Below are 18,949 nucleotides of genomic sequence, written 5' to 3'. Positions count from 1 at the left end.
CAATTCTTCCGGAATCTGGTGTAATCCCATGTGTCGTTCGAACAGGACCAGGAACAATGAAATGTCATCTGATGATTCAAAACGCGGAACCGACACTTGAAAGTCCCGATTTGTCACAGCCGGTCGAACGGAAGCTTGGCACTTCTCCGCTTCTATCCTCAGTCTCTCGAGTTCGAACTGCATTTCTGCTCGCCGGTTCCTCTCTTCGGCATCTCCCCGTCGAATCCTCTCCTCTGTTTCTTCTCGTCGAATTCTTTCTTCTGCTTCTTCTTGTCGAATTCTCTCTTCTACGAGGGTCTGTAGCACTCCTTTTGCGAAGACCTCGTCGTATTCTTTACTGGACGTAATCAGCTTCTTCAGCTCTATCACTTTCATCTCGGGTTCGGTAGGTTCGCCCATCTCTTCGGCAAGGCGACGGAGTTCGTCTTTTCGATATTTCGCCAAGTATGCCATTTTCACTCACTTGCTACCTAATTAGGATGTCCGCTTAGCTAAAAACACTCACGCGTCTATTTTAAACGTTGGGCGCCAATGTGACGATTGGTGAGGTGTATACGAAGCGACGAACATGAAGCATTCCTTTATTCTGCATTAACCTGCGAAACATACAACCCTTCGTGATGAAGGTTAAAATCGAACTCCTCGAGAATGTCTTCTTCTCTCGATACAACTTAAATCTCACGTGCCTCGTGAATAAAAGTATTACTGTACATCCTTGTTAACAGCTTGCCTGTTACAAAACTTAATAAATCTTAGCTTTTAGTTATTTCTTCTTTCTTCCATTAATTATTAATGTCTTCTCTTTGTGCCTATTTTAACCATTTTTAGTGACTGAACTCCACTAACAGCCATGGGCTGTTGAGTTATGGGTCCCACCCCTTCTGATTCACAGAGGCTTTCGAGAAGGGTCACACGAATCTTTCAGCCAAGAGTTTTTGAGCTATGGATCATGACCAAAACTGTATTAACAGGAGCTTCCGAAGCGGTTCTCACAAATCCACTTGCATTCAGGGATTCTTGAGCTATGGATCAAGACTCAAACTTGATTCGCAGGGTATTCCGGAAGGGTCGTATACACGAAAATCCACTTACAGCCAAGGACGCTTAAGCTATGAGTCACGACCTAAACTTGATTCATGGAGGATTCCGAGATGGGTACGTAAAAATTCTCTTACAGTCCTGTTATAGATATGACGCATGCGTCACTGGTTTTACTAATCTCGGAAAACAAACAGTCCCATGGGTCGCAAAGCATGGGTCTCGTTGTTGATTTTGGTTCGGGGCCGAAAAACATTAAGAATACCCCTACTGTATAGTACGACGTCTAAAATGGCAATGTGGACATCATTCTTACAGCGTTTGATTGGCTTGCGTGAAAACAACCGTTGTGTTTAATAGTCTTTTATATCATACATCACTTATAATATCATTTCGTACAATTGCAAATGGATGACAAGTATTTTTCATGGACAGGAGACCGGCCCTCGCGAACTCTGCGGTCTGTTTTACTTCACGTTTCGTCACCATGTGGAGATTCAACTGCGTTGAAGAAATTACCAGCGACTGGGTCTCCGAGACTATTTTGAGCTGTGAAATGTTTGATGTGGAATCCTGACCTGAATAAAGCTGATAACCGGTCGATGGATACGTTGGCGTCGGCAGGCTGTTCGTAAAGAAGAAATTCGAACAGGTTCAGTCCTGCAAAGAAACAATCAATGAATTAGTCCATCTGTATATTATAAAATTGATTTTTTTCTGTCTGAGTGTATGTTCTCTGCACAAAACTACAATTTTAGACTGATCGTCGCCAAATTTTGCATCTATATACGAAACGGAGCCCGAATTGAACGATAGGCTACTTTAAAAGGTTGTCAGAGCAGGGCAAATGCCCGAAATGGGCAAAAAACTGGGTCCCTAACAGTCACTTTCGGAACGTTTATTTTAGCTACTGTGGTTCCCTAGCCAATGCGTTTCAGATATGATTATGCCTTTATAATGGTTTGGTGACCGCGTCAAATTTGAAAAGAAACATTTGTTGCGAGTTAAGTGCTCGAAATGGTTACATTGATCTCCCAAGTTGAAAGTGAAATTGGCAGATGAAACAAGTTTATAGCTTGAAATTATTGTTATCACAGGTTCACTCTCGTTGACTGGGACGTTAAAAGTCTTATAGATCCCTGTGGGTTCTCTCCTTAATCTTCATTTAAGAGATTTTAATATCTGAATTAATTCTAGGGTCTCCTGGTCCTCTTGCTACAAAACACCGACCAACTGAGTATAGCTGCCTTAGGCTGACTGATCCGCCATCTTTGTGCGAAGTGCGGCGTTAATATTATCACTACAGTTAAAAGCCATTGGTTGTCATTCAGGAAATTGTTTATTTAGGAAAATAACAATTTCTCTATATACCTTTTTCCTTACGATTAGACGTCACGGTGAATATAAAATGTGTTTTTCTACCCTAAGATGGAGGACGACGTGTCCGTTAGGTATTTTCTAGTTGCCTTACCACTGAGGATAGTTGGATCACGTAAACTCATGGCAAGAAACCCATTCCAACCACAATGTACCCGACTAAGGAAAAAGAATTCAACTTGGACAAATATCCGACGCCTTCGTCCAAAAAATATTTTATCACTTATGTACAGTAGACCCCACTTATAACGTTTTTCGAGAAATCATCGTAGAAAAATATAGTAAGCGGTTGATGGCTTTAAACGGGAAATTTCAACGAGTATTAGTAGTAGTTAGGACCACAAAAATGAGTCGTACTAAGCGGGAAAACGTTTCAAGTCGGAACTTTATTAGGCAGGACCCACTGTATATAATCAATAAACACAAGCAGTAATTGTATGAATCCCACATTTATTTGCATATTTTGCATGAAAATTATGTTACCTACCTGGTGTTTCTATTTCATTGGGTGGCAAATGAGAGACGAGGGTACTTCCACCTTGTATATTACCTCCTGGAATATCCTTGACAATCCAATTCAGATATTGTGACGGAAGCCGTTCAGGGAATACAGGATCTACATCTGGAGAAATTTACAAATGATGTATGAGTTTCTATTTCTATGAACACGAGTATACATGGTTTCAAAGAATTCCAAGGCCGCAACAAAAATGCTTTCTCAACCTCGGCAGACATTAATTATTCAGCCGCGTCAAAAATTAATGAGAAGAATGAATTCAGCGTTTTTTCCTGGTCCTTTGCCTGAGGCATCAGAGGAGCTTAACTCCCCTGCGCCCCTTCATTGCGACCCTCGAAAATTCACTAAAACATCAACACCACCAAGTAATTCACAAATAGCACGAGAAGGAAAATTTCATCGACAAGAGAAAATTTACCGAACAGTTGTAAGTTCAACGAAGTTGTACAGCGAATGGCGGGAAGGGAATAAGCGAGGGACTAATACAGTTAGGAGTCATTCAAGCATTACATCAGCATCGATGGGGGTTTCCGATTTGCTGACTTTTGATGACAAGGGGGGAGTGTGGATGATGCTTACGTCATCAACCACCCTTTATGAAGATATGAAATATTCTTAATGGCATCTTATTCGTGCGCCAAAAACTAGAAAAACCTTTCGCTAGTTTGTGGGCACCTCTGAACTAGCATTCTCCCCAATGATAAATCCCTTACAGAGCCACTTCAGCGATCTCTAAATGTTTCACGGACCCTTCAAGTGCTCAAGAAATGTGTCCGGGCTGCTTAAGTGCTATGAAAATGTTTCCGGGTCGCTTAAGTGCTCTGGAAATGTACAACGCATCACTCAACTGATCCGTAATTATGCCACGGATCACTTAAGTAATCTGGGAATGTTCCTTGAGTGATGCAGAACAGCACTGGGGGGGCCGCTTAAGTGCTCTGAAATTGTGTCACGTGTCACTCGATGGATGTCTAAATGTCCCACGGATCATTTAAGTGTTCTGGAACGTTGTCGCGGGTTACTTAAGTGATCTTTGAATGTGCCACGTGCCTACTTCAGTGATCTGGAATTGTGCCACGGGTCCATTTAAGCGATCTGTAAATGTGCCGCTTAGTTCATTTTTACAAAATTTGGTTTGAGGGGGCAAGCCACATCAGATAACCTCGAGGGCCACATTTGGTCCGCGGTCTAGTATTTACCATGGCTTAAAGGGTGGGTCGCAATGAATTTATTAAAGAGAATTTTTTTGAGTTCTTAATCTTCAAACAGCATTGAAATGAACAGAAATCGATTATAATAACATATGAAGGTATTTTCTGTCGAAATTTTAATTTTGTTTACAAATATTTTTTGCATTAAATTTTTTTTTTCATCTCGGGGGGGAAGCGAACGAGCCCCCTATGCCCCGTCCCGCGTACGTTTCTGATCCCACCAATATGCGTTAGAACTGACGAAATTTTGCTGACGGAAAGGGTCAATAATGACAAAAAATTTGCTGACGTAATACTTGAACGGCCCCTAAAACAAATCCATGAACGAGAAATCACTCACTTAAAACAATACAATAAATAACCATAATGTGAAAAAAAAATCCCTATCCAGTGCAGCACGTTTCGCGTGCTGATGTCATGTGCTAAAATAAAGTGTTTGAGTAGTGACGTGTTACGAAGTAGCTCCGACGCCAAGCGCAGCTTCACAGACCTTATCATATAGCCCTGATATCACTAGTTGTCTCCGATACTCACTCAGTTCACTTTGATATAAAAAACTGTTTTGGCTAATCTATATATATAAAATTGATTTTCTGCGTGTGTGTGTGTGTATGTTCTCTATACAAATCTACAATTTTAGATCGATCGTCGCCAAATTTTGCGTATATACCAAATGGGACCCGACTTGAACGATAGGCTACTTTAAAATTTCGTCAGCCCAGGGCAAATGCCCCAAACGGGCAAAAAACTGTCCGGCAACAATGGTTTTTGGGCCTCAACAATCACTTTCCGAACGTTTACTTTGGTTACCGTGGTTCCCTAGCAATGCGTTTCAGACGTGTATATGCCTTTACAATGGTTTTGTGACTTCTTTAATCCTGTTTGTATATGTATATGTATAATAGTTTATGCCTTTGTAATGGTTTGCCAATACTTTCAATACTACACAATACTACTATTCAATACAATTACATTTCAATACTCTCAGTAGTGAGGCTTTTTGAATAGACGTTATAATCATCATCAGCATCGCTTTGAGGGTCAGGAAAAGGGCGAGACTCATAGAAATCACTGTTAAAATTGCCGATTTTACTGTAGAAATGCTGAAATTTGGTGGGGTTTTCCGCCACATCAATAATTTTAAAAATTTTATAGAATTCCCGATTTCTGAAATATTGTGTTTGCTTAGAGGTATACTAAGCCCAGGAGATTGAATATGAAGTAATTAGCCGGACCTACTTTTGCGTTGGGTATTCATGTAATAACATTGATTTCAACTTTTTATCTATATCTTCTCAAGCACGAAAAATTAATGTCTCCGTATTATCTTCTGATATTCAACTGCATCAATTCATACAGTTTAGGTTGTTTTAAAATTAATTATGGGCCCATAAAAAGTACATCGAAAAAATTCCACAGCTTTAATTAAGCATTTTTGAAAGCTAAAACAGGCAGATAATTAACTTGAAGTTTGAGGGGGGGGGGGAATAGAAATACATTGCGCCCCTTAAAAAAGGAAAGAAAAGTATATATTCATTTCTATGTTTCTTTAAATCTAGATTTGTTTATTTCATGAGTCGCACAGGAAGTCGCCATATTGGTTAACTTAGACACGGTTTGCATGTCCCTCAAAGAAAGAGGGAGATATCACGTGTTTCTGACAGCCTCATTGAAGAAAACCCGGGCAGCGCCGCGTATTATAGCTAGTATATCTATATATATAAAATTGATTTTCTGTGTGTGTGTGTGTGTGTGTGTGTGTGTGTTCTCTATACAAATCTACAATTTTAGATCGATCGTCGCCAAATTTTGCATATATACCAAATGGGACCCGACTTGAACGATAGGCTACTTTAAAATTTCGTCAGACCAGGGCAAATGCCCCAAACGGGCAAAAAACTGTCCGGCAACAATGGTTTTTGGGCCTCAACAATCACTTTCCGAGCGTTTACTTTGGTTACCGTGGTTCCCTAGCAATGCGTTTCAGACGTGTATATGCTTTTACAACGGTTTGTCACTTCTTTAATCCTGTTAGTATATGTATAACAGTTTATGCCTTTATAATGGTTTGCCACATTTTCAATATACTCTGAGTAATGAGGCTTTTTGAATAGACGTCATAATCATCATCAGCATCGCTTTGAGAGTCAGGAAAAGGGTGATCCTCATAGAAATCAGTGCTAAAATTGTCGATTTTACTGTAGAAATGCGGAAATTAGTGGGATTTTCCGCCCCATCAATAATTTTAAAAATTGTATTGAATTCTCGATTTTTGAAATATTCAGTTCGCTTAGAGATATACGAAGCCCAGGAGATTAAATATGAAGTAATTAGAGCCAAACCTATACTTTTGAGTTGGATATTCGAGCAATATCATTGATTTCATTTATATCTTCTCAAGTATGAAAATTAATGTCTCCATATTGTTTTTTTTTATATTTATTTGCATAAATTCATGTGGGTTAGGATATTTTAAAATTAGTTATGAGCCCGTGAAAAGTGCATCGAAAAAATTCCACAGCTTTAACTAAGGATTTTTGGAAGCTGGAACAGACAGATGGATAACTTGAAGTTCAAGGGGGGGGGGATTGAAATACCTAGCGCCCCTTAAAAAAGGAAAAATATATATTCATTTCTACGTTTCTGTGTAAATCTAGATTTGTTTATTTCATGAATCGCGCAGGTCGCCATATTGGTTAAGTTGGACACGGTTTGTATGTCCCTCAAGAAAAAGAGAGGGAGATATCACGTGATCCAAAAAAGCCTCATTGAAGAAAACCCGGGCAGCGCCGGGTATTATAGCTAGTCGCTTATATTCTCGGCAAGTCTCTTATCCTCTTGCCCATTCGCAGACATCACTCGATTTTCCGGCCACTCGATCGACTCATTTTTTGACCCCCCCCCCCCCCATATCAACAGTTCCGATGCTCAACTCTATCAATATAGCTTACCGTCGATCCTCAATTGCAGGCCGGAAGGAAAGAACCGATGTGTGCACTGCTGTTTCCAAAACCTCGCACACGACACCAATCTCGATGTCTACCACCGTGCCAATGATCGTATGTGCCCCAGTTTTCTTCTCATCAAGGGTAGGCGAAATAGCATGAAATATATTGTGTAATGGCTAATAACAATTTACCGAGGAAAGAGCAGGGAATTAGATTACTTCAGATTAACTTAGATCGTTCTAAAGCGGCTACTTTCCAATTAGAAGAAACTGTCAACGAAATGAAGGTGGACATAATATTTGCCCAAGAGCCCTGGATCTGGTCCACAGCGCAACATCCGGAACTCAAATGTCCCCCCTTGACTTGGTCACGCTGGACATCAAATAATGGGAAGGCTGCGATCATGATCCGCAACAGAGCACTTCATGGAGTTGTGCTGTCGGTTATGCACTCGGTGGCGGTGCAAGTAGACGGAAGGGAGCTGATCGTGGCTAGCTCATATTCTTCTCCATACAAGGACATAAAGGAAGCCATCCAGGAGATTGAGGAGATCGTGGTAAAGAATGGAAGGCACGGGATCATTATTGCCGTAGACTGGAATGGACACAACTCTCTATGGGGTTATTCCGATATCAATGAAAGAGGTGAAGACATCCTAGACTTCCTTATGTCCAAAGACCTCTTCCCTTTGAATGGCGACAACAGCACACCGACCTATGGACACACTGGATCCTTCGGCTGGCCGGATCTATCTATATGCAATCACGTGTCTCTAGCAAATGCTATACAATGGTCAGTGGGAGAGGAATATTCGGCAAGTAGTCACTCCTATATTCACATGGTGATATGTGACTTATCTCCATCAACTAAAACCCCCTTGTTTCAAAACAACGCAGCGTAAGCTCTTCAATTTTATTCGTATCCTCAGAAGTACGACACCAGTCCTGATACGACAGATTCGTGAGTGTCGAACGTATGATCAACTTCAGCATATTACAAACACTGTGCATCAAGTAATAGAAGAGGCAGGTAATAATAGATCGTTGCTCCCTGGCAGCAAGGGATCGCAGATGCCGGATAAATACAAAAGCACATGGTGGACAACTGAACTAGAAGTGTCACGCAAGAAGCTCAGAGCTCTGAAAAGACGATATATACGAGCAAAAAATCAAGAGGACGAAATTCGCCTGCAAATGGCATTTAATAAATATCAGGCTCAGTACCGTAAAGAGATTCGTAAAAAAAATTAACTGCCTGGCGTACACTATGTGAAAAAACGGCCTCTGAATTTGGTACCGTATGTCATGCTTCTATGTCTCGCAAAACGAAGTCACAGCTGACTATGAGCCAGCTTGGAGACGAAACAATTCTGCAAGCGGGGGAAAGACACATTAACGACATTCACCCCGATGTCAACCCCCGATGACTATGGTCCTCCTTTTATGAGTTCTAGTCTGTACCTCGACCCGGATGAGTATAAGAGCAATATCTAAGCCAGAAATAAAAAGAATCGTCGACCAGCTAAATATGCGGAAAGCCCCGGGTTTAGACCGGGTGAACAATAGAATGGCCAAGGCGATAAATAAAGCATTTCCAGATCTCTTACACTCCCTATACAATAAGTACTTGCAACTGGGATGTTTTCCAAATCATTTCAAAGAAGGTAGGCTGCTCCTTCTATTGAAGAAAGGAAGAAACCCGAATGAGAAAAAAGCTTACCGTCCTATTTCTTTACTCTCTAGTTTTGGGAAGGTACTGGAAAAGATTTTATTACAACGAGTTATGTTTTACACGGAGAGGCAAGGATTCTGGCATGCCAACCAGTATGGATTCCGGCAAGGTCGTTCGGCGGAAATGGCGCTTGCAGACATGATGGAAGAGGTCAAGACGCAAAGAGATAGAGGTAATGACGTAGCCATCATATCCCTGGACATGAAGGAGCTTTTGATAACCTCAGATACTAGTCTATACGCTCGCGGTTTCTCTAGTTCTCCAGTCTATACGCCGTCGTCTAGCAACAGCGCCCATACCAGAGCCCATAAGAGCTCAAGGTTATCTTATCGGACCTTTTGAACCACCGTCGTGCGGTGTTGATCACGGATGCAGGTAAAGCTGAGAATGAACTTCAGAAGGGTGCTCCTCAGGGCTCATGTTCCGGCCCTTTGTTATGGAATCTTGTTCTTGATGAGCTGTTGAAAATTAAGTGGCCCTCAAATGTCAAAGTTCAGGCTTATGCGGACGACCTTTTGGTGATTGCATCCGCCCCTACTGTTAAGGGATCAGGCGATCTGGCAGAGGAAGCCCTCAGAACAGCGTCAAAGTGGCTGCACATGCATAAGCTCACTCTCTCTATGGCTAAGACAAAATTCTTGTGGATATCAATGAAGAGGCCTCCCACTATCTGGTTCCAAGGAAAAGCTATCAAGAAAACGGACGTGCTATGTTATTTAGGTGTCTTTATCGATAAGCAACTTAGCTGGGAAGATCACATCAAGGAATAGACGAGAAAAGCGTCCGGTGTTCTTCAGAAGATGCGCCTGATAGCCGAACCACAGTGGGGATTGACATGGGCTATGATAGCTTATGGAGCTTCAATATGGTATTCTTCCATGGTCCAGATATTCAGACGGCTCGATGCAATGCAAAGAGCCTTTCTCTTATATACCTCTGGTGCGTACAGAGCTACACCTACAAATGCTCTTCAGGTGATTCTAGGGCTTCCGCCATTATCTCTGAAGATAGAATTCCTGGCCAGAGTCACGCGTCTTCTAAAGCTTCACAAGTCATGTTCATTGCTTGAGGGAACATTAGTCCCGGACGCCTTCGAGCAGAAGACTATAGACTGGTCCTCGCATCCCGCAGAATCTCTGCGGTTCAATCAAGTTCTTCTAGATTCTTCGGAGGACGATATACCTAAGGAGAAATCCGTCGTATATTACACTCATGGCTCTAAATTGGAATCAGGTACAGGAGCTGCCTGTATAAAAACCGTGGGAACGGGGATCGTGGATAAATGGATGCAGTGATTCCAATTTAGAGCCATGAGTGTAATATACGACGGATTTCTCCTTAGGTATATCGTCCTCCGAAGAATCTAGAAGAACTTGATTGACCTGCAGAGATTATGCGGGATGCGAGGACCAGTCTATAGTCTTCTGCTCGAAGGCGTCCGGGACTAATGTTCCCTTATCTTCACAGGATGTTCCTCAAGGAATTTCACCATTTTTCTTATCTTTTCTCTTGATTCCTCTCGACGTAGTATACTAAGCATCCATGGTCTGTGTAGATGTGGAGCCGGCGAACGGAAGTGATAGGGTGTCGTTTGGATCCGTCTCCTGCAGCTACTGCAACTCCGGTACCAGCACCTCCGCTAAGGAGATCGCCGCGTCTTCACCCTTACAGTACGCTGGTGGCACTGTTTGAAGGCGGGGAGCAGGATGATTCCTAAATCTATTCCTAAATCAAGTGTCCCGGAGATATTTTAAAGACCTTCAACTGTGATCAAAAGCGAATCGGACAGAGTGTACTGAACTGCCCGAGCGCAATGGGGTGCTCTGCCTTTCTGTCAAACAATCCTCGATCAATCTAATTTATTTAATTTCAATTTTACTTATTTATTTAATTTCAATTTTACTTATTTATTTAATTTCAATTTTACTTATTTATTTAATTTCAATTTTACTTATTTATTTAATTTCAATTTTACTTATTTATTTAATTTCAATTTATTTACTTATTTAATTTAATCAAATTTCTGATTGCGTCTTTGCGATATGATTTCATACAACTTTCCATGATGATTTATTATCCGTGCCCGTTGCACTTTGACTTTAACTTGATTAATTTGATTCTTCTTTTTACATAATTCTTAATTCCCTTTCACTGTATGTAATCTTTGACGTATCAGTAAATAATGGTTTTGCCGGAGATGCCCTGGACCTCCCCCCTCTCGCGGTTTCTCCAGTTCTCCAGTTGCGGCCCTGCTTGGAATTCTTGGACTTCTAAAGCTACTAATAAAAAAAGTCCTTATACAAAATGTTTGAGGTTATTATTACCATAATTTTTAATGTAATTTCGAATTAATATCAAAAAGCACTGCCCCCTACCTCCTAACGCATATTGGTGGGATAAGAGACGTACGAGTCGAGAGGGCATAGGGGACTCGCGCACTCTCAGCAAAGCACTCAAGGACAACGTATAGTGCGCGCGTGTAGACGCACTTTTGTGTCTATCGAGGAAACGCCATCTATAGCAGAAAGACTCCGCTCGATTCTCGTAACTTCACTGAAATAAGATAATCTCACCTATAGTCATAGGATATAATACAGGAAAAGATAAAGATGGCGCGTGCGTCGGACTTCTAGATCCAATGGCTATAGGTGCGATGACCTTGTTCAGTGGCATAACGAGCTTCGCGCGGAGCCCTTCTGCTTCAGATGGTGTTGATCGAGTGAGTGACAGAGACAACGAATGGTAGAGATAGCAAAAGCGACTTTCCGAGACAATTTTTATTATACCACGTTTGAGTGAATCATCTCACACTCTATCGGTCAGTCTTTGTATCTAGGTCACTGCGGTCGTTCAGTCGAGATTCGTTCTCCTTGAGATGGGAAGCGGGGTGTGTTCGGTCCTTCAACGTTCAATGGTCGTTCAGTCGCTCACACCCGCTGCCACAATCACTCGTTATAGAATATTTACGTGATGAATAAAGTAGTCGGTTATTTATCCTGTTTGTAAATTTGTATCTGAATATTCACTTCATTGACTTGCTCGGAGATCAATCGTTTTGTGTGAAAAAAGATCAATGTGACACATATTGAGAGATAATAACATGACATTTCGACGTATTGTTATGATCTTACTCATTAATAACATGTGATTAACACTTGAAAATATCTACTTACCTCGTCCCATCATCACCAGAGTATACATCGCGTCGCTGCTAGCTTTGTCATACGATACTTTAGGCCTATACAGTGTCAGACCAAGAGGGATATTATTTCCAAAATTCACTTTAGTGTCGTCTTCGTACACAACCTGTATGACGGAGAGACAATTTCTCGCTATAAATTGAATAAGGGGTAAAAATCAATGATATATCAACTTTAGACACTAACGATATCCATATTAATCCAACGAACATTAAAATTTTAGGACTCATCATGCAGTCGATTCCCGTATTTAGCGGTTTCATAAGAGCAATACCGGCGGGGCGAGATGTGGCCTGGGTATCCAAAGAGTAAACGCTGCGGGCATACACAATAGAAGATGAATGATTTTTTCAGAGGAGTGCGTGTGTGAGATATTTACTAAACTCAGAGGATTTCGACAAAAATTATTTCTGTGCAGTCATAGAAAACCAACTTCAGCCGACCACCACTGTGTCATCAAAAGTCGAGAAATCCGTAAACCCTTCCCACCCCATCTGTACTGACGTATTACTTGAATGGCTCCTACCGCGTAACATAAATGCAATGAAAAAGAAAAAAAAAGCAATACGAACTCGAAGTTTATCCTTTGGGGCTTTTGGGATTATTTCGGGTGTTATGTTGTATGCTATGAACTTCTGCTCGACTTGAGTCATCTCCTGAGAAGAAACAAGAAGCGCAACCGAGGCAAGAAGAGTGATGTTCAAAGCGACGATCATCGCACACCCTGAGCGTATTCCCACGGCAGCCATGTCTGAATATCACGAACTCCAAGATTCTTCTTCGAAACTGACTCTAAATGTTTAATAAAAAGGACTCTTTATAACATATTGTTGTTCTCGGATGATTTTGTAATGACGTGAATGAGTTTAAAATGAATGACTTTCATTAACCTGTCGGGAAAACCCATGAAAACGTGATACTTGCTTGAGAGTATCTTTACTTCCCTCCCCCCACCCCTTTGCCACATGAATGGGTTTGTGGTAACTCTCGCATCAGAAAGCGCTTATTCACCCTTTTTAAGAATATTCGAATTTTTATGTTCCTAAATGACTATTTTTTAGCAAGCAAAAATTCATTGAATACGTCAGAAAACCTTAATTACGATGATGTTGGTTTTCTTTGACATTGAAGGTGCTTCCGTATTGCTCGCATTAACCGGCATGCATGGAAACATCGTGGGAGACCAGCCCGCCCCCCCCCCCCCCCGTTGAAACTTTACCCGTATTTCCAGGCATAGCGAGAAATTCGAATCACAGGTTCCGAAAATTTCTTAACCCCCTTTTGCGTAACAAGCTTTTGGCAACAAATTTGGATTTATCTGTATTTTTGACGTATCGTCGATAAATCTGTTAACTTTGTCCTAACGTAACCGCACGTTAGAAGGAAGAAAGGGGGAAAAGGAAATGGGGAAAAAGAACTAAAAAATATACACTGGTGTAAGAAATTAAGAGAATTTGCAGACTTGGTCGATTATCTCTAGAACTACTGTACCGATTTTAATGAAATTTGATATGTACATACATTGATACAATACAAAACAAATAACCATTCAATAATTGTAATACACACGCATGATCGTGCGTAACACTCGTTGGAGTCGGAAGGTATGAAACAGCGGTTGCAGAATAAACAAAAAAAAATTGGTTAATAGATGGGTTAATAGGGGGGTATGGCCCCCTCTTACAGATATACAGGTCTCGCAGCGTGATTTGATACTTGCAGTTTATCATTTCCTGTGGCAATTGGTCCCACTCGTTCAGCAACGCTGTTTTCATTCCCTGGATGGTTCCCGGAGGGGGTTTGCGAGTTGCAATTGCCCTCCCCAGAGCATCTCAGTCATGCTCTAAAGGGTTAAGGTCTGGAGATCTGGCTGGCCAATCCATCCGGCGAATATCCTCACTCTCTAGAAAATCGTCGAGCAGAAGAGCTCTATGTGGCCTCGCGTTATCATCCATTAAAATGAACTCAGGGCCAACTGCACCCCTGAAAAGGCGAACATAGGGCTCCAAGACCTCATCCCTATACCTCACACCAGTCACAGTGCCTCTTTCAAAGACACAGAGAGGTGTGCGGCCATCCAACATGATGCCTGCCCAGACCATTAAACTCCTCCGTCATAATGGTCGATTTCGCTGACATTGGAGGGTAGGTAGCGGGTCCCTGGTTCTCTCCATATGAACGTACGGCGAGAATCGGTGCTTAGGCTGAACCGGGACTCATCAGTGAGGAGAACGGTCACCTATTGATCCATACTCCAATCTCTATGCTCTCTGCACCATGATAAACGGATTCTCCTGTCCGTAGAAGTGAGCGGGATGCAAACAGCAGGTCTTCTTGCAAACAACCCTCTCTCATGAAGTCTTTTGGAAACAGTCACCCTTGATACTCCTGTGGCTGCATACAAGTCACGAGAGAGCCGAGAAGCTGTAGCACTCCTGTTACGCCTCGCTATAATCGACAAATGGCGATCTTCTCTGGCCGTCGTGGCTCTTGGACGACCTTGCCCAGGCTTTCTCTCGATGGATCCGTTATCCTGGAACTGTTTCCATAAATTACACACGACGCTGGGCGTTAAATTGAACTCTCTACAAATCTGGACTTGAGATTGGCCTGCTTCTAGCCTCCCCCCAATTCGCCACCTCATTCCATCATCTAAACGTTGGTGGTTACTCATTTTTACTGTTACAATTTGAAATTAACAGATTGCTGCAAAATAACACCAAGAAATTCGCCGAGGTGTGCTAGCGAACGAAATGCGTCTTAACTTACGCGCGCTTATAAAGCCTGTTTCCCTACTGGCTCCGCCTACACACACGTGTACGCTTACGTATTTGACGTACAAGATTTGCATTTTTGTCTAGAAGCAGTGGTTTTACATTCAGTTCAGTTCTTTTCATGAAATTCGATAAAATGTGCATATTCTCTTAATTTATTTCACCAGTGTATTCAAGGAAACTGTTATTTTCAGGATATCTTGCTGAGGTGAGCTCGGAAATAAAAGTCATCACGTCTCCACCGGGACTTGAAAAGTATGATAAAAGTTCGTTTATAAAACTTGAAAAATGGTGTAATAAAACCAATAGGCCGATCAGTTAAGTTCGCTCGAATGTAACACGTATATAATGGCCACATTTTTCAAGTTTCATAAAATAATTTTTAATCAAAGTTTTATAGGGTAATACCAACCTTAGGCCGGGATTACACTTTAAAGGTTTTGAAGAAGCTCCTGGATAAAACGTGAAAATTTCAAGCAATAAGATCACCTGTTGCATTTGCTTGAATGCAACCGATGCGCCTATTGGTTTAATTTTCTTTGTAGAAGATCTTTTATAAAACTTTATAGTGTGATCCCGGCCTTAAGCCCAGATTACACTATAAAAATTTTATAATAGTTCTTTTAAAAATGCAACCAATAAGCTGATCGGTTGCATTTGCTCGAATGCAATAGATAAATTTACATAAGTTGCTTTTTTCAAGTTTTATAAAATAAACTAGCTATAATACCCGGCGTTGCCCGGGTTTTCTTCAATGAGGCTTTTTTTGGATCACGTGATATGTGCCTCTTTCTTTGAGGGACATGCAAACCGTGTATAAGTTCACCAATATGGTGACTTCCGGCGCGACTCATGAAATAAACAAATCTAGATTTAAAGAAACGCAAAAATAAATATATATATTTTTCTTTTTTAAAGGGTGCTAGGTATTCCGATTCTTCCTCTTTGAACTTCAAGATCATATATTTCTGCCTGTTTCTGCTTCAAAAAATGCTTAATTAAAGCTGTGGAATTTTTCGATGCACTTTTTACGGGCCCATAATTAATTTTAAAATATCCTAACCCACATGGATTTATGCAGTTGAATATTAAAATACAATACGGAGACATTAATTTTCATGCTTGAGAAGATATAAATAAGAAGTTGAAATCAATGTTATTGCATGGATATCCAACTCGAAAGTAGGTCCGGCTGATTACTTCATATTCAATCTTCTGGATTTCGTACATCTCTAAGCGAACTCAATACTTCAAAAATCGAGGATTCTATGCAATTTTTAAAATTATTGATGTGACAGAAAACCCCACCAAATTTCCGCATTTCTACATTAAAATTGTCAATTTTAACACTGATTTCTATGAGTATCCCCCTTTTCCTGACCATCAAAGCGATGCTGATGATGATTATGACGTCTATTCAAAAAGCCTCATTACTGAGAGTATATTGAAAATGTGGCAAACCATTATAAAGGCATAAATATTATACATATACTAACAGGATTAAAGAAGTGACAAACCGTTGCAAAGGCATAAACACGTCTGAAACGCATTGCTAGGGAACCACGGTAACCAAAGTAAACGTTCGGAAAGTGATTGTTGAGACCCAAAAACCATTGTTGCCGGACAGTTTTTTGCCCATTTGGGGCATTTGCCCTGGGCTGACGAAATTTTAAAGTAGCCTATCGTTCAAGTCGGGTCCCATTTGGTATATATGCAAAATTTGGCGACGATCGATCTAAAATTGTCGATTTGTATAGAGAACATACACACACACACACACACAGACAGACAGAAAATCAATTTTATATATATAGACTAGCTACAATACCCGGCGCTGCCCGGGTTTTCTTCAAGGAGGCTTTTTGGATCATGCGATATCTCCCTCTTTCTTTGAGGGACATGCAAACCGTGTCTAAAGTTAACCAATATGGCGACGTCCTGCGCGACTCATGAAAGAAACAAATCTAAATTTAAAGAAACGTAGAAATGAATAGTCCCCCCCCCCTTTATTTTATGGGTGTTAGGTATTTCGATTCCCTCCCCCTGAACTTCAAGTTATCTATTTCTGCCTGTTTCAGCTTCCAAAAATGCTTAATTAAAGCTGTGGAATTTTTTCGATGCACTTTACGGGGCCCATAACTAATTTTAAAAACATCCTAAACTATATGAATTTATGCAAATAAATATCAAAAGACAATACGGAGACATTAATTTTCATGCTTGAGAAGATATAAATAAAAAGTTGAAATCAATGTTATTACATGGATATCCAACTCAAAAGTAGATCCGGCACATTATTCATATTTTTAATTTTCTGGGCTTCGTATCTCCAAGTGAATTTAATATTTCAAAAATCGAGAATTCAATTTAATTTTTAAAATTATTGATGTGACAGGAACCCCCCCCCCCCCCACCCACTAAATTTCCGTATTTATGCAGTTAAATCGGGCAATTTTAATAGTGATTTCTATGAGGATCACCCTTTTCCTGACCCTCAAAGCGATGCTGGTGATGATTATGACGTCTATTCAAAAAGCCTCATTACTGAGAGTATTGAAAATGTGGCAAACCATTATAAAGGCATAAACTGTTATACATATACTAACAGGATTAAAGAAGTGACAAACCGTTGTAAAAGCATATACACGTCTGAAACGCATTGCTAGGGAACCACGGTAACCAAAGTAAACGTTCGGAAAGTGATTGTTGAGGCCCAAAAACCATTGTTGCCGGACAGTTTTTTGCCCATTTGGGGCATTTGCCCTGGTCTGACGAAATTTTAAAGTAGCCTATCGTTCAAGTCGGGTCCCATTTGGTATATATGCAAAATTTGGCGACGATCGATCTAAAATTGTAGATTTGTATAGAGAACATACACACACACACACACACAGACACACAGAAAATCAATTTTATATATATAGATAGATTTCATAAACCTTTTATAGTAAAATCCCATCCTTAGATATAAATATAAAATTCCATTTTTTTCAGTTTATAGACTGAATATCGAGTAAAATACACTTGTAGGTATCGGGGGAACCACGAAAAATATTCAAGCGCTAGGGTCTTCAAACGTCTTAATCCGGCCCTGAGTGAACACCGTACGTGGATAACGTTGTTTAATAAAAGTATTTTTTCTAAAGTTTAAAAAAATTAAGATAAAAAAATTTAAAAAATAATAAATATTTAAAATAATTTTAAATACTTATTTTTTTTAGATAATTTCAAATATTTAAAAAGAAAAAATTAAAAAATTTTAATTAAATTTAAAAGTATGTAGTCAATAGAATATTCGCAATGAATTACAGAACGGCTTATAATTTTGGTCCCGTCAGTGGCCGTTGTTGGCAAGATTTATTGTATAAAATTGTAAAGTATGGACAAAAGGCAGTTAAAGTTGCTATATCTCCATCTCGGAAGGAACAAAGGGATAGACGTATGTGGGTACATCATATTTGATGAACAGGGACCCTCATATGGTGTTTTTAAGGGTATTTATGGCAAATAATCAAAAAAATTCCCTGCAGAATCGTCTTTAAAAAGTAGCCAAAGATGCGGACGAATTCGCTCCGCATCCGCATCATGTGAATAACCCAATTGTCAAAACTTGTATGTGCGACACATGCGGACGACGTCCGGACCCGCATGAACATATCCTAGGTGCGGAGATTTTTCGGCTCGTCTGAAAGGCTCATTATATTCCAATTGTTAAAACTTCTTCCGGACCCGCATCCGCATCGTGTGAAAGGCCTCTTAGGAGTCATAGATCTATATCCTGGATCTCACATAGATCTATATCGTGAATCTGATATATATATTTTTCAGGTTCACAATATAGACCTGATATATAGAAGACATATACAGATATCATAGAAGACATATACAGATATCATAGAAGACATATACAGATATCATAGAAGACATATACAGATATCATAGAAGACATATACAGATATCATAGAAGAATATACAGATATCATAGAAGACATAGATCTATATCGTGAACCTGACAAAGATATAAGTAGATCTATTTATCTCTGACTATGCCTTTTTTTAGCCAGAACAATATCGTGGCCCGATATAGATCAATATTGGAAACTGAAATTTTACGATATAGATCGCTGTATCTTTGTGCTACTTGGGACAAGTA

At 40.3% G+C, this 18,949-nt stretch overlaps 1 protein-coding gene across 1 annotated transcript; it reads right to left on the bottom strand.

Moving 5' to 3' along the window:
* Window positions 1–1,365: 1,365 nt before the first annotated feature.
* LOC149083857 (protein D3-like) lies at window positions 1,366–12,809 on the bottom strand. The gene is made up of 4 exons (XM_089235412.1): window positions 12,595–12,809; window positions 11,996–12,128; window positions 2,903–3,037; window positions 1,366–1,698 (listed from the first exon to the last, which is right to left on the bottom strand). The coding sequence occupies exons 1-4, from the start codon at window positions 12,769–12,771 to the stop codon at window positions 1,511–1,513; spliced, it is 633 nt and encodes a 210-aa protein (XP_089091538.1). The 5' UTR covers window positions 12,772–12,809; the 3' UTR covers window positions 1,366–1,510.
* Window positions 12,810–18,949: the final 6,140 nt, after the last annotated feature.

Source organism: Pholcus phalangioides, unplaced genomic scaffold, assembly GCF_987345545.1.
Source record: "Pholcus phalangioides strain wild (caught in Gottingen) unplaced genomic scaffold, Ppha-v1.0 ptg000008l_1, whole genome shotgun sequence".
Taxonomy (NCBI): domain Eukaryota; kingdom Metazoa; phylum Arthropoda; class Arachnida; order Araneae; family Pholcidae; genus Pholcus; species Pholcus phalangioides.
This window is presented reverse-complemented; position numbering and strand designations above follow the sequence as displayed.